The sequence below is a fragment of the Helicoverpa armigera genome, chromosome 25 (assembly GCF_030705265.1).
Source record: "Helicoverpa armigera isolate CAAS_96S chromosome 25, ASM3070526v1, whole genome shotgun sequence".
Classification (NCBI taxonomy): domain Eukaryota; kingdom Metazoa; phylum Arthropoda; class Insecta; order Lepidoptera; family Noctuidae; genus Helicoverpa; species Helicoverpa armigera.
The window spans coordinates 7,177,638-7,200,123 of NC_087144.1; the positions used below are offsets into that span (position 1 = coordinate 7,177,638).

The 22,486-nt window shown below is 36.4% G+C and overlaps 1 protein-coding gene across 2 annotated transcripts; it reads left to right on the forward strand.

Moving 5' to 3' along the window:
- The first annotated feature begins 177 nt into the window (after nucleotides 1–177).
- Nucleotides 178–21,678, forward strand: LOC110379149 (proton-coupled zinc antiporter SLC30A2). 2 transcript variants are annotated; one of them, XM_064041417.1, is made up of 10 exons: nucleotides 178–561; nucleotides 11,460–11,585; nucleotides 13,073–13,235; nucleotides 13,963–14,154; nucleotides 15,041–15,227; nucleotides 15,620–15,713; nucleotides 16,124–16,248; nucleotides 16,790–16,988; nucleotides 17,411–17,510; nucleotides 18,250–21,678. In XM_064041417.1, exons 1-9 carry the CDS (start codon nucleotides 430–432, stop codon nucleotides 17,477–17,479), a joined length of 1,287 nt encoding a protein of 428 aa, XP_063897487.1. In that variant the 5' UTR covers nucleotides 178–429; the 3' UTR covers nucleotides 17,480–17,510; nucleotides 18,250–21,678. The 2 variants fall into 2 exon arrangements, with proteins under 2 accessions (XP_063897487.1, XP_063897488.1); XM_064041418.1 differs by lacking the exon at nucleotides 178–561 and adding an exon at nucleotides 10,560–10,657.
- Nucleotides 21,679–22,486: the final 808 nt, after the last annotated feature.

Consider the following 22,486-nt stretch of genomic DNA (forward strand, 5'->3'; position numbering starts at 1 on the left):
TTATTTTCATAACTTCTTCCATTATATTAAATTATCTCGTTTATAATAACAGATAAATTAAAAAGGATTATACAATTAAGTACAGAAATTCAGAGTTACTACTAACTACGATGCGCTTCACAATTTTTGGGTCACATTTACGTAACGTCACCGATAGACAGATTGTCACGACGGATACTAGTTTCAGAACACAAGTTCCGTCGGCAGTGGAAATACGCGAGCGATCAAGTACACTGAGCGAGATAATTATCGCTGTATTATCTCGTACGCTAATAAAACACAGTAAATCTATGATAATATATTTTAAAGTTATTACGGACATTGATATGCTGTAACGTGTGGATAAGTTTTGTGTGTAATTATAGGATAAAAATGTGTTCAGTTGAGTGAAAGATTTTGCTTGTTTTTTTTTCGTTTGTCGGCGCCAGTATGTCTGATGAGCTTGAAGCTCGGATGTGGGACGATGGGGGCTCCCGATACGACTCTAGGGATCGTGTGCCGTACTTCGAGCCGGCCTTCGCCTCCTCTGAGCATCTGGATAGAGCCCCTTTGTTGTCTGAGGTAAAACAAATACATTACGTATTTTTTCATTGCCCTAGTTATTACAGCATTGATTCAATGTAATATAATTGCTCTATAAAATAAGGATTTTGCTGGCAAGAACTATAATCAAGCTTTAAATGAATAACTTAATTAAAACTGGTTGCATTAATATTTTTTAAATGAATAATAATTTTCTTTGGCGCTAGTTATCTGTAAAATGTTCAAAAAATTCTGCTCTATTTTAGTTAAGTAATTTCAATATCTCTGAACACATATTCCCCACTAAAGATTCTGTAATTTATGTAACTATATTTTTAAGAATAAATCAACAATGAGACCTAGTTACTGATTGCTCAAACAAATATTTGATCATGATAAGATATCACAGGAATGTTGTACTTCTGAAGTTTTGGTAATATCTTCTCTAAATATTATTATCAGTCTTATTTACTTTGACTCTTCTTAATGTATTACAATCTAGCTTACACCAGCAGTTTCACTTTTGGGAACTCTGAATATATGCAGATAAAAAGTAGCCTACGTATAGCCATGGTCAATAAATAGGCTATTGATCACTGATAGAATTTTTCTCACTGGTCCAGTAGTTTCTAAGATTAGTGTGTTCAAGCAAACAACCTCTGTTTTTATAAGTTTAATATAGATTGGCTATTTCACCTGCATCCTGTGGGAACAACTACCCATACTGGGATAAAATGTAGCTTATCTCACTTGGAAAGAGTATAGCTTTCCAGCAGTGATAAATCAAGCTAGTCATTTTTGAGTTTATCCATTACAAACAAAGAAAAAACTAGCCTTATAATTACTTACTCTAAGGCCACTGTGCAGTCATTAGTTAGGTTTAATATTATCTAGGCTCATCATCATCATCCTCCAAGCCTTTTCCCAGCTATGTTGGGGTCGGCTTCCAGTCTAACCAGATTCAGCTGAGTACCAGTGCTAAATTAATATTATCTAGGCTGCGGAAGCTAATAGATTTACACACAATATTATAGTTTACAATATTAGATACTACACTGATAACAGTATACGTGCAGACAGATTATTGGTTTTATCAGTGAATAAAATTCACATGTGTATGTATCTAGTATCTAATCTTGCATATGGTAAATTGGATTTCAATCAGATGTAAATACATATAGTATGATGGAAATACAACAAAAACGATTTTAATGGACACAGACTTTTTTCTTAATTTTTGTTACTAATGTCACATAAATGTACCAATTACCCATTTTGTGAAAGATAATAACTTCATGTTTTTATTTTATTACATAATATGTACTAGTTGATACCTGCGGTTTCACTTGGGCCGGCTGAACTTCTCATACCCACACAAAATATAGCCTGTGTTACTGGGGGATAGTCTAGTTTCCTAACAGTGAGAAGTTTTCAAACTGGTTTAGTTGTTTTGGAGCTTTTAGAGTACAAACAAAAAAATATATCCTCATCATCTTATTTGCATAGAAGACTCGGTAAATTGATAAAAATGACAGAAACTGGCTTTAAAACGGCTTTGAAAATAACTGAAGTACTTTAGACTTTGACTTTTGTACTTTAAACCCGTACCTATTGGATACTTATTACTTTACTAATTAGCGTGCATACACATTATCTACACTGTTTTTATTTAGTAAACTCTAGTTTTTCCCACACAAACATAATACAGTTCACACAGCATAATTATTATTACCACAATGCTCTAAATCCTTGAAGATTGAACAGTATTAAGGCTAGTCATTATCAAACAATATAATTAATATCTTTACAATCTGGATTATTTTCTCAATAACGATGTAACGAAATAACGAATTTTATCAAGTACGCAGCTATTCAATTATCGCTTTTTTATAAGATACTAGGTATAATCCGCCCGCGTCAAGTTCTGTTATATCGCGTTTCCAAGAGAACTCTTCAAAATTCCGGGATAAAAACTATCCTATGTTCTTTCTCAAGGTCAACTCTATCTCTGTACCAAATTTTATTAAAATCAGTTCAGTTGTTTAGACGTGAAAGCGTAACAGACAGACAGAGTTACTTTCGCATTTAAAATATTAGTAGGGATTAGATATAGATAGTTTTTATATTGCTACTAGCTATTTTCCCGTGGTTTCAGCCGCGTCCCGTGGGAACTATTGCTCGTACCTGGATAAAATGTAGCCCATGTTACTCGGGAAGAGTGTAGCTTTCCAACAGCAAAATCATTTTTAAAATAGTTTCAGTAAAAAAAACAAAAAAAAAACCTCTATATTAGATAGGTATAGATAGTTATCCGCATCTATAAGGAAAAACTTGCCGAAAATCTATAAATAAGTCTTGTTTCTATGAAGTTTATTAATAACAAAACTGGTATAATTAAGTACAAAAAGATGTTATAATGTGGTTAGATTGAGTGAAAAAAATACGCATAAATGAGGTAAGGATTTACGAAGGCCACTTTTTATAGGCTCAAATCATGAACTTTGTTACATTACATAAGTACTTATTATGCTAGATTTGTGGATTATTTACCTATACTTTTATACTGTAATTATTGGCGCGGGAAATAGTTCTATAGGAGCCCTAGTGGAACCGGGGGGAATAGCTATTGTTCCTTATTAAAAACTAACAGCCTTACTTATAAAAATCATCTAATCATCCTCTAAGCATCATTGTAATTAATTACTCATTAATGCTTAAGCAGTGTTTAAATATTTGGGTTCATTAGTTAAGACATGCTTAAGCAACGTTTATAAGTAAGATTTTTTCTTAAACAGCCCTTAAGTAGGGTAGGGTGGTAGCCAATGAACCGCGTGTACACTATGAACCATAGTACCTACCGGCCATACCTAACGTTGCTAGCTCGCGCAAAAATTATGTCGAGACTCCCTTGCCACGTCAAGAAGTTTGGTCTATTCGCCGTGGGTCTGTCGCGATATACTCACCTGTGAGCCGCGTCTTAGTCTTCTACTCAAGCAAAAACGACAAAAAAAGGTGAGTTTCTTTTTGTTATTACTTTAATAATCTAACTCTTACTTAACTATGTGTGAATTGTATGTATAATGTAGATCATTAGGCTTATCTGAGACTATTTTTTGGAATTAATTCTCAACGGCTTTTGTATAAAACATGACCTAACATTTCCTAAGAGGGGGTGGGTACGCTGTGAGCCATTTATCCTGGGTAAGCAATGAACCACGGTTCATTGTGTATTGTGTACCATCTTAGTGCTTTGTATGATATATGATGAGGTGGGAAGTATTATTAGACAGTTAATCTCTAAGTGTTAATGTGAGTACCTATAATTAATTACCATTATTCGTCTATTTCAGCATGGGGCGAAACACGGTAGGGAGGAAAGCACGTAAAAAAGGGTATCACACCGCGGAAGCTTCACAAAGAGGTATAGAAAAAACACTTGTCGGGATTAAGCATTCGAAAAGCAGCAAAAACTGCAACCTTCTCTATCCAGTATTGCGACAGACGAAGTGTTTGTGCGAAATATGTCACAAACAAAGTACAGGAACAATCCGTCTTGTAGACTAGAGCCCCATTATGATGCAAGTAAATTTCTTACTACCCAACATGAAGACAGCATAAAGAAATGTTGATTGTTACAATTTGTGATTTGGACAATAAAAAAACATAAGTCTGAATGTGATAAAAACACGTCGACTTTATAATGCTAAGAGCATTTTAATTAATATAAATATACAAGTACAAAATGTTTTTTCTTTTTTCCCGGAAAGAGTTTGTGCGTAACTTTTAAGATGTTCATAATTATTGTTAAAAATTAAGTTTTAAGGCTGATTTGTTGGTTCTTATACGTATGTATAACCCGAAACTTAATAATTTATAAGAACGAAACTTATTAAGTCATAAATAGTGTATTTATTTTTCTTTAAAACAAATAATAATGTTTTTTTATATTACCGTGATTCATTGTGTACCACATGGTTCATTTAGTACCACCCCCCCGGTTCTTTGTGTACCCCTAGGAGTACGCTATGAACCATTTCTCATGTTTTAAAAAAACATGTGTAAATTAGGCAACAGCAAATGTTTTCCACTTATTTCAACACAATTTGGCAGCTTATTAAATAACCTATCATTTGAGACAAAAATATTTTCTTAGACTGTAAAAACGAGCGCGCTAGAGATCTCCAAACTTTTGGTGGTTCATTGGCTACCACCCTACCCTATTACTTATTATTTAATTCACGTTTATAAGTAGGTAAGGCTGTATATCTTTGAAGGCCACTGGCCATGCACATAAACCTACTCCAATGTGAGAAAAATCCCGATCCACATTGAACCATGTATTTTAGAGATTAAGTTGGATAATCTATTAGTTAAATTTGTAGTATCGTTATCGGCACGGATATTGAGCCCTGACCTTCACCTGCGCAGAAGTGATTTATTGGTTTATTGCCTTAAGTGTACAGTGCGCAAAGCGATCCCCACTCTTCCGACGAGAGCTCAAAATCTGTGCCGATGTATAGCTTGATATGCTGGTTTCTGTACAGTGTATAATATGGATGTAAAACCTTTCCAATTGCGTGTCTTGTAAACGCGTGTTGAAGAAGCCTTTATAAAGCGCACAGACTCGGATACTTTCAGGGACAAACTAGACTAGAGATTATCAGTTAAATAATATCTTTCCAACTAGTCTGATAGTTTTGTTTCTTGTGTTGGGATGAGATTGGTTAAGATTTGCCAGAGCTTAAGCAATTCGCAATTGGTTACAGTGGTCGAAATATTCTAAATTATGTATTTTGCCGAAAACAAGATCAAACCACAAAATCTTGGTCTTGGTGTTGTCTTGGTTGTTTTCGGATGGCACGTTAAACTGTAGGTCCCGGCTGTCATTGAACATCTTTGGCAGTCGTTACGGGTAGTCAGAAGCCAGTAAGTCTGACGCCAGTCTAACCAAGAGGTGTCGGTTGCCCGGGTAACTGGTTGAGGAGGTCAGATAGGCAGTCGCTCCATTGAAAACACTGTACTCAGCTGAATCCGTTTAGACTGGATGCCGACCCCAACATAGTTGAGAAAAAAAGGCTCGGGAGATGATGATGGTTTGATCTTGTCTATGTACTCGGATGCAGCTATATGAACTGAGTATTGGTCCTTTTCATGGTGCAAATGTCTTTTTGACCTCCACAACCAATTTACCTGCCCTATAGGCCCTTCATTTTGGAGGCACCTGAAGCACATGCGAAAATAAATGACCGTTAATCTGGTGAAACGAAATTGCGTAATCGATTCTCACGTATTAATCTTGCTACACAAGTACTTACGTACATACTTAGCCAAGAGTATGGTGGTTGTTAAATTAAAATTACAATCGAATATTACCTATGGACTTCTTTGACGGTTCTTCTCCATGAGACCAACTCCTTGGACTCGTGCAACGGGGTTGAATTTTCATAGCACCTGTATTAGGTCTGTTTGAAATAAAAAATGTTGACTTTAACTTTATTAAATTGCGGTCTAAATTGGCCAACATAATCTTTCAACAATATTTTTATCAGAGCACGCGCTTGTGTGGGCATAACAGTAGCCAATTAAAATACTGTAGTATCCCATGACCTAGAAAATGGTGATAATATAAAGTTATCTAGCCACCATGCACCATGCAAATACCCGCAGTGTGTGAGAAGGTTGCGTTCCCTGTTTGTTGGGATAAATCAGCATTGCATTTTCTTATAATTCAGTCAGGATTCTTATAATTTAAAAGTGAGTCTACGCGACAATATAATTATTACAGCCTTAGGTACTGCAAAAACTAAAATATCTGTTGAACACAAAAAAGTGTGGCTGCAAAACGGATCTTATTTCAACGTCGTAATCTGTCATTTTTTTAAACAAGTGTTCAACAGAAGTTTAAAGTTTTTGTGGTACGATGGTAAATGTCCCACCAAAAATAACTATAGAAAATGTTTTAATCAGTCTGTGCCATCCGCCGTCGCTCCGCTGCACGCATGATCGATTTATCCCAAAAAAGCGGGACCGGGTCTGACTCACGTGGGATACATGTATAATTTTGATTTAAAAATGGCAAAGCTCTGGAACTAATAGACATGCAAACTAAACGTCCGTATTCTTCAGGCCTATTTTCTCCATTGGGAGCCTACATAAGTCCCCACCTAAGTAACTTGAGGAAGTTAGATTGGGCCTTCTATCTATTGGACCCTGTTGACAAGTGCTCCATCTTCGATGTTAATGAATACCAGTGTCTTACATAAAGCGACTGCCTTTTTGACCTGACTCAAGAGCCTAGCCATTCGACTGGCTTCATCCTCCGAGCCTTTTTCCCAACTATGTTGGGGTCGGCTTCTAGACATTCGACTGGCTTATGACTGCCAAAATTAAAATTTACATACGTAGGTATATCAAAACATCAAAAATGTCGGAGTTGTCGTCGGCGACTGTTATCAAAGGTTTTTGTCGAATAAATAATTGCTGTGATAAGAACGAACTACATATTATTACACACAGTTTTTTCATTGCGGAATTTACACATCCGTTCTGTGTAGATTGCTATGTTTGTATTTAATCTATGGTAAATACATATGTAATGTACGAATTTATTCAACCTATGTAGATTTCAAAGGAATCTAATGGTTCCACACCCTGATATAAGGTAGCCTATAACCTTCCTTGATAAATGGGCTATCTAACACTGAAATATTTTTCCAAAAAGAAATAAGTTCCAAAGATTAGCGCGTTCAAACAAACTTCAAGGTTTATAATGTTAGTATACCTACATAGATTTGAGTCTAAACCAACATAATCTAGCCGACCCTAACACAGTTGGGAAAACTAAGATGATAATAAGATTTGGCTCTAAAAAAGCAAAGCATAAGACGTAACTATGCTGCATATTTGCACGTTGATTTCAGCTGTAACTGTCGACTGACAAGTTAAGCATATCTAACGGTCTATGAAATGCCTGGGTGGTTACCCATCCACGCGCTGCCGGGGGCAGTCAACCGAAGCGACGATTAGTTACATCACATCAGCAGACTGAGATAATGCTGCTAAATTAATTTCATGGGACTTCCCAACACAAAAGATCGCGAACAAAATTCATTAGGATTACATATAGCCAGATCATCATCCTCCTTATTCAATTTTTTTGTGGTCGGCGCAGCATGTTTTCCTTATCCATTCTCTTTCATCTCAAAAGCAACATTATTTCTAGCCATAGCGAAGTTCACGCAATCCATCCATCGCCTCTTTGGTCGTCCCCTTCCTCTGTATCTATTCTCGTTCATGTCCAAATCTTTCCTCACATCACAAGCCAGTAAGATATCCTCAAAAGTGATGCTTATTTGCATGCATTCTCAGAAAGATGATGGCATTGTGTCAGTTTCCATTAAATAATTTGTTTCAACTGTACGTTCATCAATCAGTTTCCTACTCCATTGCTACCAAACAAAATCTAAGTAGCGTCCCTTTCATAAAAACTTCTGTCTTTTATAAAATTGCCAGCTAAAAGCCGATAATCCGACCTTTAAATTCAAATTGGGGCTCATTCAAACGCTTTCAAAATACGATACAAAGAGAATTTGAAGATTTGAAACCTTTATGGAATATCCCAGAGCTTTTAAAGGGGATTAAAGCCATAAGGCTGTAAGTCCGACTTAAGATATTCTTTTGGGGACGATTTTATTGTGAGTCTACTCCCCCTAAGACTTTGAAGATGGTGCTCAAATGAATAGCTTGGAGAAAAGGAATTGGATTTTCAAGTATATGTATGCCTACTCATATGATTAAATAAAATATTTTTTGTTTTACAAATATATCCAAGTTCATATATTATATCAAAAACGTCTTGGTTATTACGGGTTTTATCAAAAAAAAATATTCAAAAGGGTTCCAATTTCTTACAATGCTAGGTGTACAGGTAGCTTAAGTAACTTAAATTGACATTGATTTGTAATGATGATGATGATGATGTCCTCCTAGCCGATTATCGGCTACGGCGGCTGTTCTCATGTAAGGAGATTAGCCAACTACGCAGGACATATTATAGTGCACGAGCATTTGCGCAGACACAGGTGCACTCACTATTCCTTCACTCTCATAACCCGATTGATTTGTAATACATAGATAGAGATAAAGTAAAATTAAAACACATACATCCCCACTCAGAGACATTTAATGATTACTTAAGTCACTCCTTAGTAACGGAGTGTCATACAAATCCTTCACTAAGGAATGGCTTAAGTAACCATTAAATGTATCTGGGTTAGCATTAGATAGTTCAAGCATAACAACAGAAATACATCTCAGAAAACTAAACTACCGCTTCCCAATAACTTAGAGTGGTCTTAGACTAAAATATCGTAGGTACGTCTTCTGTTTCTAAGAATACACCAATCAAAACTGACCTAATTATCGTTGTGCACCAAGTTTGTATGCAACATTGATTGACAATGCAAAGCAGCTGCATTGATACAGATATTTTCTGGCTAGCTATCCCGAGGAGTCTGCAAATAATTACTTTTTATGTACACACACACTTACCAACCAGTAGGCAGTATGTAGGTAACTATAACGAAATACATCTCATGTTATATTTAATCTCATATTCTAATATTTTTTAAAGCTGAAGAGTGCGTTTGTTTGAATGCCCTATAGCCCTTTTATCGAGCTATAAGGCTACTTTTTATCCGGGTTCATGCAGAGATTCCCACGGGTGAAAGTTCCAATAATACTTGGGACTTAAAGGAAATACATTAATTTTATAGCCTTAATAGAACGTGGGACGTCCAATTGGAATTTCCGTAGGAAGTCCCTTCCGAATGGACCTTAAACCATTCAGATAAATCTAAACGTTTTTAAATTAAGAAATTCTTTAAATTCCTAAAAATTCTTCTTATAGCTTTCTTTCCCGCCTTCCAAGCCAATTTATAATGCCAAAGAGTCTATTTATTTGTTTGAACGTGCCAAACTTAACAATTACTGGGTTGATTAAAATATATTATATCCTATCGGATGTGGGTGAATCCGGTGGCGGAAGCTAGTACATAGGTTCTTCTAGGAATCTTGTTTTTTGGGCCGAAATAAAAAAATAACCCTCCCGCTGTAGAGCGTAATTTTTCTTGATTATAACCCACCATGTTCCAATTCTTATATAATAGCCACGGTAACTCTTAAATAATCCCGCAGCCCCGGCAGGCTTTGGCCCTCTCCATCTACAATCCCACATATTGAAACGCATATAGATTATTATAGAAACCTACACTCGAAATTGCAGTACAAATATCAACCGACATTTTGTTAAAACAATTTTCTAAAAACAAAGTCACCAACTCGTAATAGATTTATTATTTTGTGCTAAAGCGAGCCATTCACGGCGCGACGCAATCGAGGCTAGTCTATAAAAGTCGAGTGTTGCTTGTTTTTCCGTGCGAAATGTTATTGCTATTTTATTCGTGGGACAGTGTTACACTGTGATAAATTACGTTGGCGCAATACTGTATTTTTTTATTTATACTATGAAAACTGTATTTGAATATTACTAGTAGTAAAGTGTACGGGTATTTATTTTAAATAAGACTTTGTGCACAAACACGTAGATATTATTTTTGGACTTTCATATTTTTTATTATATTAGTGTTTTCTATAATTGATATTATAAAGAGGTAAACGTATATATTTGCGTTTGTTTTTGTAATGGATAAACCCAAAAATATTGGACCGATTTTCAAAATTTACAATTAGAAAGCTGCATTATCGGCGAGTAACATAGGCTACAATTTATTCCGGTACGGGTAGTAGTTCCCACGGGACGCGGCTCAAACCGCAATAAAACGGCTAGTTTTTTCATTAATGGCATCAATAAGATAACGTAGAAGATTTAACCGCAATTTTTTCTTATCTAAAACAACCAATAACTTTTTGCTCTGTCATCATCCTATCGAATCGTGCCTGAGAGCGAATGGGGCGCCTTACTCGTATTTCATCCTACCCACTTATTATAAAAGTGTAGATTCTACCATACTCAAATAAATAACGTCAGTCTAAGTTAATTGATTTAGCCAATATGAGCTCCCGTGATTTTAAAGAAAAAGAAACTGCGTTTACTACCAAAATGGAGAAACTTGATGTAAGCTATTTTTCTTTGCCAATTTCTTTTTAATATTATGTTATGTAGCTGCGATCTTTTGTAAACCTTTGCCACGTTTGAGGAAAAATCATGTTGGTTGTGTAGGCCATTTTTAATTTAGTTTTGAGAACTTTAACTATACATATTATGCGTAAAACCTGATAATCTAATTAATATTCGATAATTGTTTTATTTGTCCGTCGCCAAGCCTTCAAACGCTATTACTTTTAGAAAAAAAAACTGACAAGATTTTTAAAATGAATAATTGTGCAGTTTTAAATATTTCGCTTTGTTGTGGCCTCTTTGGAGCATTACTTTAGGAATCTCCATAAAGAACTATCCTCCAATTTTATATCAATCTACCTTCTCAATATGACCTGTCGCCAAGACATCGTAAAATATCTTTCCTAAAACCAGCCGTTTAGGTGCCTCACCTACATTATGTTTCCTTTTCATATGACAACGGGTGTATTTACAAAAATTATGTAGATAGATGGATTTTGGAATAGGTTTTCATGGATTCGTAATTTATGCATGGATTCAATTAACTACACAATTTTCTTTCGAATTTCGTGATTATTGAGTTATTATTACTACGCTTGGATTATTATTACGTTTTATTAATACAACTTAAGGAGCCTCCAAGACTACCCTGCAGATATCTGTGCCGACTGCCGGCTTAGGATCGGATGGTCTATTGAACAATAGTTGCTACTCACCAGTCACATTCCTTAATCATGACCAATACGACCGAGAAGAAGGATAAAATAAGTATTAAAACCTCCTTTGTTATTTTTTCCAGGAAACATACACAGACGTGCCAGTGACGCCAACCACAGATGACCACTGCCACTGGAAGCCGCAATCAGAGCCCCCGAGTGCCATACCTCAGTTGTTCACAGCGCTGGTGCTATGTGGGATTTTTATGGTAAGCTTTATCTTTAGGTACTTCTATTCTCTATATTACTACGTCTCGTGCATCGGACGGAGAGCACGTTATTGTCGGTCCTGCACCTGATCTCTCTCCGATCGTGTCGGATTGCCGTCCCATCGAGTTATGAGAGTGAAGGAATAGTGAGTGCACCTGTGTCTGCGCAAATGCTTGTGCACTATAATATGTCCTGCGCAGCTGGCTAATCTCCTTATATGAGAACAGCCGCCGTAACGAATAATCGGCTAGGAGGACATCATCATACTAATATTATAAAGCTGAAGAGTTTGTTTGTTTGCTAGAACGCTCTAATCTAAAGTTATTTGTGGACTATTCCAAAAGCAAAATGGGCAGTAGTATGATCATTTTATGTATTCAATAATAAACTTGTATTGCTGAAATGTATATGTAGGTACGTTGCTTATACGCTTATACGGTACGAACAACTTCATATTTATATTGGACACTTTATATCGAGTTCGTTATGGACATTGCAAAGTTTGTAGGTACAGTGAATGACTCCAAAATTTTATCAACGAGTTCCCTCAATATTTGTTATGCAACAAATACTGAAAGAGTAGTTCCAACCTGACCTATTTGCAGTAGTCACTTTGTTCAGTTTCACTCACAGAGTTAAGAAACATGAGCGGAGATGCTATAATGCAGGTAGGTCATGCGCCTTCTTCTAGCTCAAATTCTTACGAGGGCATGACCAAAACGATAAGTTACGAGTAAACTAACAAGGAGTTCAGATTCTTTGCTATATCTGTCAACGATTTTTGGTATGGTCAGCAAATGGTCGGGTCCAAAGAAGGCTTGTCAGGGCGAAGATAGTAACGTTCCTCGTCCCCCGAACACCCGCATTTTGGCGCGCTACTTTCTTAGGAGATTTTCCGTTATGGCACCTCTGCTAATCATTTTATTCTCCCTGGTTGCACTAGAGAGATAGCGAGATATAATGTGACCTATAAAACGTGACTTGTTCGTATGGAAGCGGAAATGTCGTGTACAGGTCAGCGCACACATTCATAGATTATAGCAGTTTTGATGAGCATGTCATTTCACTAGTTATAACTACAACATGTAGGTAGTACCTATAGTATGGAAAAAGAGGACTCCAGAATAGTTTCTTCACTAGCTTCTGTCAGTGGTTTCACCCGCTTCCGCTCTGGGTACTGATGACAATATATGACTAGCCAAGAAACGTCATTACAAATCCAATATGGTGGCCTCCCCAAGATGGCGGACTGGCTGTTTGAAATCCACTCCCATGATATGGGTATGAAATGTTTTTAACAGTTTTCTGTTAGGTATACGAAAAAATTTACATATGATTTGGGTATAAAAAATTATCGCTTATGGAATCTTTTATCTTTTTTGGATAAAACGTTCCACGCTTTCTTTCATCGAACTAAGTTTTAGTGCGTGCTAAAAGCGTGTGTTTTTTTAAGGTTTTTAAACTATTATTTTTATTTATTACCTAGATATGCGAGCTGGTGGGAGGGTACCTCGCGGGCAGCCTGTCCGTCATGAGCGACGCGGCGCACATGCTGAGCGACTGCGGGGGCTTCGCCCTCGCGCTGCTCGCCTTCCACTGCGCCAAGCGACCCCCTGACGTGTCCATGTCGTATGGGTATAAGCGAGCTGGTTAGTATACTGATTTACAACAGGATAAATTAAAATGTGTGAGGTTCTGTTATAAATTCTGAATGGATTAACTTCTTTTGATGTGCCAAATAAAATAATATTGACAAATATGTGTGAAGGAAAATATTAAAAGTTAGTTGTGATTCCATTTTCTAAATGTATTTTGTATCTGCTTACTATCAGAGCACAGAGTTACTTGCGCGAGTTCGAAAAGTTGAAGCATAGTTACAACTTAGAACTTTATTAAGTCATATTAAGTTTGTTTCGAATTATATGTCTGGACCTTAGTGTTAACTGCCAAAGAACCTTCAACATAATTTTGGTGATGAATTACCAATTTCGGTGATAGTAGATGCCTTTGCCCAGTATCAGCGAAAACGGCTTCAAGTATACCTTTTTCGGCCATTAATTGACATGTAACATTATTTGCTTATATCCTAACTGGCTTCCGTCCGCGGCTTCGCCCGCGTAGAGTTCGGTTATATCGCGTTTGCAAGAGAATTATTCAAAAGTCCGGAATAAAAACTAGCCTATGTTCTTTCTCAAGGTCAACTCTATCTCTGTACCAAATTTTATTAAAATCAGTTCAGTGGTTTAGAGGTGAAAGCGTAACACACAGACAAAGTTACTTTCGCGTTTATAATATTAGTAGGGATTAGTAGAGATTATCTGGTTATGTATATTTTTTAAATTCACCTTAATAAATGTGTTTTTCTCCTTGCTACAGAGGTGCTAGGCGCGATGCTATCAGTGCTTCTCATCTGGATCCTGACTGGCATCTTCGTATACGTGGCGATCCTGCGGCTGCACTCCGGCGAGTACAACATAGAACCGGACATGATGATGATCGTGTCCGGCTGTGGGGTCGGGTTTAACGTCATATTGGCACTCGTCTTGCATGGCTGTGCTTCTGATATTGGTAAGTACTCAATCTCCCGAGCCTTGAGAAACTATCTTGGGGTCGGCTTCCAGTCTAAATGGATGCAGCTGAGTACCAGTGTTTTAGCTCTTCATTTGTCTAGCCTTTTCCCAACTATGTTGGGGTCGTCTTCCAGTCTAAATGGATGCAGCTTAGTACCAGTGTTTTACAAGGAGCGACTGCCTATCTGACCTCCTCAACCCAGTTACTTGGGCAACCCAATACCCCTCGTTGATATCAGTCCTTCTCATCTGGATCCTGACTGGCATCTTCGTATACGTGGCGATCCTCCGGCTGCACTCCGGCGAGTACAACATAGAACCGGACATGATGATGATCGTGTCCGGCTGTGGCGTCGGATTTAACGTCATATTGGCACTCGTCTTGCATGGCTGTGCTTCTGATATTGGTAAGTACTCTATCTCCCGAGCCTTGAGAATCTTTGTTGGGGTCGGCTTCCAGTCTAAATGGATGCAGCTGAGTATCAATGTTTTAAAAGGAGCGACTACCTACCTTGACGACCACGATGGCGCAATGGTCGCCATGCCGGACCTCCGATCCTGGGCCTCTCGGGTTCGATTCCCGGTACGATCAATATTTGTGTGATGAGCCTGCTTGTTGGCTGTGGTCTGGGTATTATGATATGTATTTATAAACATGTATAAATGTACTTTATCAGTTGTGTTTGCACTCCTAACACAACTCATAAAGTAATTAATAACTTACCATGGGGCAGCGGGCAACCCAATACCCCTTGGTAAGACTGGTGGTTAAACTGACTGGCTTCTGACTACCCGTAACGACTGCCAAAGGTGTTCAGTGACACCCGGACCTACAGTTAAAAACCTTAAGTTAAATTATTATCAGTATTTTTACTTTGTCGTAGCTCACCACCACTCGCACGGCGGTGCCGCGTGCTCGCACTCGCACTCACACGCGAGTACCTCTCGCGGCTGGCGGCTGTTTCGTCGCGCGAGGGATCAGAAACCCACTAACGGAGCTCTCGTTAACGGAGACTATACTATGAAGGATTTAGCCAGCGTTGAAGCCAGTGTTGTTGGTTCAGAACCCAGGTTAGTAGAAAAAATCTAAAATAGGTAGGTAACAGTGGTTTTTTATGTAGTGATTTCCTCATTTTTAGGGTTCCGTACATCGAAAAGTGAACACGGGACCCTTGTAGGATGACTTCGTTGTACGTCTGTCTGCCTATCTACAAAATCTTTGTTTTAAAAGAAATATTCAAAGTAGCGGATGAAGAAAATAGGAATAGCAGACTACTCTTCTTCCTCACTCACTCACAATTTTTTAGGTGTCAATAAGTTTTTTTTTTTTCTCTGTTAGCTTTCATTCATACCACCATTTATTTCTTAATAAAAATATAATCCTTTAATCAATGTTCCCAGATCTAAGCAATCCAAGCCTCTTTTTACACACATACACACTCTTATATCCTGTGTTATTGCAGGAATATAAACCTGCGGGCTGCTCTCATCCATGTGATCGGGGATCTCATACAAAGCTGTGGTGTTTTACTCGCCTCTATACTCATCAAATTCTATGTAAGTATTGAAATACAAGGATTTTCTTCACATAATTAAGATGATTTCTGACTATCGTAAACAGGCAATTTTTTGATATATTTCGATATATCATAGACGCACTTACGAGCCGTATGTTGGGTTGCGTCCCACCGTGGGAACGTGAATATAATTAGTCTGAAAACGCTATCAGCATGTTTCTATTACTATTGACTTTCATTGGCAAGCAGTTGATGCTGTTTTCTTTGTTTTCATTTATGGCAACCATAATATTCGGTTATTTTTCGTCATCACCTATGGGATCCATATTGGATTACTGCCTCTTTTATCTAGCTGTTGCAAGCGTGGCTGCTGTGCACGATGTCTCGCGTTCGATTCCCGGGAGTTTTTAATACCGGAGAGGACATCAACATATTGTATTTTTTCTGCAGCCTGAAGCGAAGGTTGTGGACCCGATCTGCACGTTCGTGTTCAGCTTCCTCGTGCTGCTCACGTCGGCACGCGTCGTGCGCGACGCGCTCAACATGCTCATGCAAGCTGTGCCGCCGAACTTCAGGTAACGCATCAATCTTTCATAGCTTAGGTATAACATATATTTTTAGGACAATAAATCATCATCAGTATGACACATGAGTTAATACACCATACATATGAAATTTCGTACACACTTTCCATCTCACACTGCCCCACTTCCCCGCTCACACTGCCCCACTTCACCTCACACAGCCCCACTTCCCCGCACACACTGCCCCACTTCCCCTCACACAGACCCACTTCCCCGCTCACACTGCCCCACTTCCCCTCACACTGCCCCACTTCCCTGCTCACACTGCCCCAATTCCCCGCACACACTGCCCCACTTCCCCTCACACACTGCCCCACTTCCCCGCTCACACTGCCCCACCCGCGTGCTCTTGTCACTTGTCACTTGCGCATGTTTACTTTAGCTACATGCACAGTGTAGAGATGCACCCCTAATGGGCACTCACGCATCAGGCCATACGATTAGGCAAAGGAATTCCGCCAAGCTTCAACCCCAACCAAATTTCTTCGAGCTGCCATTAACTTAGGATCTTATAAAGCTTTGTTCCCTCCAGGTACCGCGAGCTAGTATCGTCTCTCTCGGGTCTACCCGGGGTGCGGCACGTGCACTCGCTGCACGCGTGGGCGCTGTCGACGCATCACGTGGTGGTGTCGGCGCACGTGGCGGTGGACGCGGGCGCCGAGCGCGACGCGCTGCTGCGCGACTGTCAGCGCCTCGCGCGCACGCACGGCGCCGCTAATGCCACCTTCCAGGTATACTAGACATTTCTAGAAGTCAAACCAGAAACGGCGTAAATCTGAAACCACCAACCCGCATCGAGCAAGCATGGTGATTAACGCTCAATCCTTCTCTCTGTGAGAGGAGGCCACAGCCCAGCAGTGGGACGATAAAATGATGATGATGATGTGCTCGTAGCCGATTATCGGCTACGGCGGCTGTTCTCATGTAAGGAGATTAGCCATCTACGCAGGACATATTATTATAGTGCACGAGTATGTGCGCGGACGCGTACTCATTATTATGTATGTAAAAAAATCTTTGAATCTTAATTTGACCCACTTCCCGGCCTTCGATTAGGATGAAATTTTGCACACGCTCTGAGTTCTGATGACAATACATGACTAGCTAAGAAACGAAGAGTGCTTTTAAAAAATATATTTATATTTTTTCTCAGCTTGAAACATACACGTCACGCATGCGCAGTTGCACTGTGTGTCGGCTGCAGCCCGCTCACACACCCTGACATCTCTCCACGCTCGCCTAGGCGGACACAGGTGAGACTATCTATACTAATATTATAAAGCTGAAGAGTTTGTTTGTTTGAACGCTCTAATCTCAGGAACTACTAGTCCGATTTGAAAATTTCTTTCAGTGTTAGATAGCCCATTTATCGAGGAAGGCTATAAGCTACTTTTTATCCCGGTACGGGAAGTAGTTCCCACGGGATGCGGGTGAAACCGCTGGCAGAAGCTAGTTCAAGATAAAGTGTCATTTATCTAAAAATCTGCATTTTTTAAAAGGGAAAGTATCTCTATTAATGATTCGTATATCATTTGAAAGGTTTTTTAAGCATAACATTTCGTATTAACATACTACTGACGAATTGTCTGTTTAGAAACTAGAGCTTATTTAGAATTAAACTATCAATAGCTTTTAAGTTAGTGAATACCTACTCTAGTCATCAGTTATATTTAATTTTAAGTAATTTTTAGTTATCAGTTAATTCTTTATATACTTTATTATGTACTCCCATTATATACTCCCGTTACATACTTCCTTATGTACTCCCCTTATGTACACCTCTCAAGTTCATAAGGGGAGTACATAAGAATGTACAATATATATAAAATTAAATTTTAAGCAAGTTCTGAATTCAAAACGTGGGTAAATGACCCTATCTATTTTCCTGTTCCATTTGATTCATACTTCTAGGGACACCCTCTATAAAAGTATTTTTAGCTATTTTTAACATATATTTTCTTCTAACATAAACTTAATTTATATCCCAAACAGGTATTGAGACCACAACGAAAGATGCTTCCGGAAACCGATTGGATTGACGACATACAGCCTGCCAATTCAGTGAGTGATTGAACGATTGATAGATTGATACATAAACGATTGATAAATTGATAATGACATTCCAAGTGTACTTTTGTCAATCATTGATGGAAAAAAGTTGGACTAAAAAAGGACCAAGTGATAAGTGCAATCATCAATTCGATTGATAGATTGAAAGATTGATAAGTTTAATTGTTGATCTATTGTTTGTAATGGTTAGAAGAACTTTTGAAATTAATAGTGTTAACTGTTGATGATCTCAGGAAATTAACTTTGAACTTACGATTCTTTATTAACGGTGGATTTCTTTAACCTATCTATCTATAATTGGAGATTGAATTTTACCTTTAGCTTCGTGTAAATGATGTCAAATTTCAATCTTAAACAATGGATAGATAAGTAACAGAAATCCCTAGTAAGGTTTGCCGACACCAATACTTGGTAAATATAATATTTTCACCTTAAGATAAGCGTGAAACTTTTAATTTTATTGTAATACGAAAATTACTTTGAAATTACAAACAAAAGCAAATAAGTAATTATAGAGAACTGAGAATTTAAAGGCTTACATAATAAACGTTTATGTTATGGTGAAAATACTATTTTTATTTTTACCGCAAAATACTTTTAAATCATCATTCTATCTTTGTTTATTTTAAAGGGATGACAGAGACGATAAATTTTCTTTTTTTTAAATATTTTGCGGTAATTGAGTAAGCCGACAAAAACGAAGAAAAAAATTTCTGAAAATATTTTCTTGCATCGTAAAGGTACTTACGCACTGTTACAGTATTTCAATTGATACCATTTTCATTCCAAGCCAATGAGTGTGTTCTCGGCATTATATAAAAAAGTGGTTAAAAAATAATTTTATAAATAAAATAAAAAAGTGACTTGTAGAAAAGCATGATATAAGTATTGTATTTTTGAAATGAATTGTGCTGCAAAAATAAAAACAAAAAGTATTAAAATTCGTGCCAATTTAAAATATTTAAACAAAAAATGCATTCCAAAAGGTTGACCCTATGTATTAAAAAAAAAAGATATTATATTGTATTAATTTATTATATAAAAATGTATGTTTTAGATGTTAAGCGAATTAAAAATCAATTATTATTTAGTATTAATGTGTATAAAATTGATATTATTGAAGTTTTTCTAAGGAATTTAGTGTTAATTGTTCAAAACGTTTCGAAGTTAGGATTTCAGGGAGTTGAGTAACAATGCATTTAAAGTTCTGTGCAGTTCTCGTCAAATATCTTTGCCAGTCCGAAGTTGGCTGCTAGTGACTTCACAATAGTCTAAATATATCAACAAAACAACTTTAACTCTAAATGACTATGCCGGTCTGAAGTCAGTCGCGCATGCTCAAAAGTGTTGTTCATACATTTTGACAGCTGCGCAGTTATTAGCAACCAACTTCACGGCGGTTTGATGGTAGCTGTACCCAATTTATATCGAACTCTATTTGAGCTTACACTTTTTCCGTCTATCGCGAAAAAAATCTCTCGGTAGAGGCTGTCCAAAGCAAAATAGCAAAAAAACAGATTTAAAAATAATTTCTTAGAAGAAAACAAAAATCGCACAATTAGACAATTTAATTAGGCATTTCTATAAAGACTAGGACAACATGTACTTAATTTTACTTTATTAGCAAATTAACAAAAACAAAAAATAATTTTCTTTACTATAAAAAAATATGGGATTTTGTTATCGAAATTAGGACAAGCTTTGTTATTTTTATTCCATTAAAAACTCGCATAATTTGTTTAACATTTCCGCATTCCGCCTACAGTACTTAACAGTGTAACGTTGAAAGCGCAAAACCTCAGACCAAACCTATTTTATTAAATTAATAAAAAAAAAATATGAGACATTTTTTTTAATATTGTAAAGGTAATGTATGAAAAGACAGACTTTTGAGACTAAAATACAAACAATCGACAGGACAAAATTTATTAAAACATTTTTGAAAAATGTAACCTTTATTAGAAAGTGGTTAAAATGATTCTGCTAAAAAAAACAGTTTTTGCGCATTTAACGTTACACACGATATTATGCAGTCCTAAAATAAGTTTTTTTTTTTAATTTATGTTTGAATTTGTCGTGCTCAAATAGTGAACCATTGTGATAGTACACTTTTTTCAATGCATTCCCTCGTTGTAAATATTTTTAGTTTATATTGTACTGTATAGATGAACAGGGTACGTGGTTTGGTAACAAACTGGATTCGGAGATTTTTTGTTATTGTTACGTCTTATTAATATTGTTTATGTTAGAACCCTGGTTTTGTTTGAATCTTTCTCCAAATGATTAAAGTGGACTTGCTCTTTATTCATTCATTTCTTCATATCGTTTACTGACTTAAATTAAGTCGCGAAACATTTTTTTAAAATACCATTACATAAAATATGGAAATCAAAATTGAAATTAACTTTTTAAGGTACTTCATATATTCATTATATACTTTATTTTAAGCCTTAATAAAATAAATAAATCATTTATGTGTACTTACAAATGCAGAGTAGTACCTAAAGATCATTTTATAGCAATCAGTGTTACCTTCTATTTACCAACATAGCAAATTTTATTCTACATTATTCTAGAAAAGCTCTTAATATTAAAATAAGTGTATCTAGTCGCCTTGTTTTATAATTTCGTTAATAATAAAGTCAAGTTTGTTACCAAAATGCGCCTAAAGTATTTAGCTATACGGAAACCGATTAGTTGTAAGCAAATAGTCGATTAGTAAGTTTTAATATGTTAACCAAATGTAAAGGGAACTTGTAACTGTTGTAATTAATATATTCCTTTATTTATTTCGCTCTATTTTAAATGTAATTATACTTAGATTTTTTGATCATCAGTTAACTTCTATCTGAGAAATAAATATGGCGGTTTGACATATTTTCTATATAAAGGCTGTCAAAACGTCAAACATTTTTTTGAGATAAAAGTTATTTGGTGATTGAAAAATCTTTCTTATATGAATAAAAAGTTGAATTGATAAGTAATTGAAAATAATGTAATTGATATTTTGTCTGTTTCTGTTGAAAATGTGTTTTATTTATAACAGACATCTTGAAAGTAGATTTTAATAATTTGTAAGTCAAAAAATTCTACCATTTTTTTTTAAATCTATGCCTTTGAGTTTTTTGTCCAAAAGTTTAATAAAATCTTGTTCGTTATAAATTAAACAAACATCCATTTTCAACAGACATAGACAAATGTAATAATTGGCGCCAAAATGTAGTAACCAAAAAGACGGTATTTTTGTAACTGACTCGCGTATATATAAGTATTCATTTGTTTGTTTGTTTATTAGCATTTTTTCCGTCCTGTTCTGTTGTACTCGTACTGAAATAAAGTCATTATTGAAAATTTACGTATTTTATTTACCATATTTTACCTGCACTTGCGTTTAGGGTGAATGTCTATCTTCCTCTTATGTATCTGTTTCTGCCAAACATTTAAAACGATTTAGCCGTTTCAGCATGATTGCGTGATACACAGGCCGACAGAATTACTTTATTGTATAGGTGTACTTGTAATTCAAATACCTAAACTTATTATTATCGCTCATAAGTACCTCATTAAGGTGCGTAAAGTTACGACAATATGTTCAAATGGAGCATGTTAAATACTCTCTTTTAAAGAAATCTGAAATCTTCATTATACTTGTAAAGATTTTGGAAAATATGGTATTATGAAATGAAACAAACATAATTAATTAATATCGATTTATTATAATATAATGTGAAGGCGTCACCTCGTATTAACGTACACTCGTAACCGCTAGCTTTTGTACAATTTATCACAACTGACAACATAACCGCTGGATTTGCTCTACGAATTGACAGCAGATAAATATATGTTTTATATAAAAGGAAAAATATTAACTTTTCACTAAGTCCTGGGCAGCCAACTTCGATTATAATCGGTGACTGACAATCTGTAGGAGAACAAGCTTATAAAAGCGTGTTAAAAGTGAAAAGCACCCATCCTACAAAATAGGCTATTTTTTTTATTAAGAATATCCTACAAAAATCGGTTCGATAAATCTGTCCTACAAAAATTGTGACTTAGTCGAATTTGAAATAGTTGTAGATAAATAAAAGTATAAAATAGTGTAAAATTAAAAACATTGAATAAATTACGGATTTTACAATCTATCTACTGCCAATTCGTA

Coding starts and splice junctions, on each gene's coding strand:
- LOC110379149 (XM_064041417.1), top strand. CDS start 430: ATGTCTGATGAGCTTGAAGCTCGGATGTGGGACGATGGGGGCTCCCGA. Junction 13,236..13,962: donor GTATGGGTATAAGCGAGCTG/GTTAGTATACTG, acceptor TCCTTGCTACAG/AGGTGCTAGGCGCGATGCTA. Junction 16,989..17,410: donor CCGCTAATGCCACCTTCCAG/GTATACTAGACA, acceptor ATTTTTTCTCAG/CTTGAAACATACACGTCACG.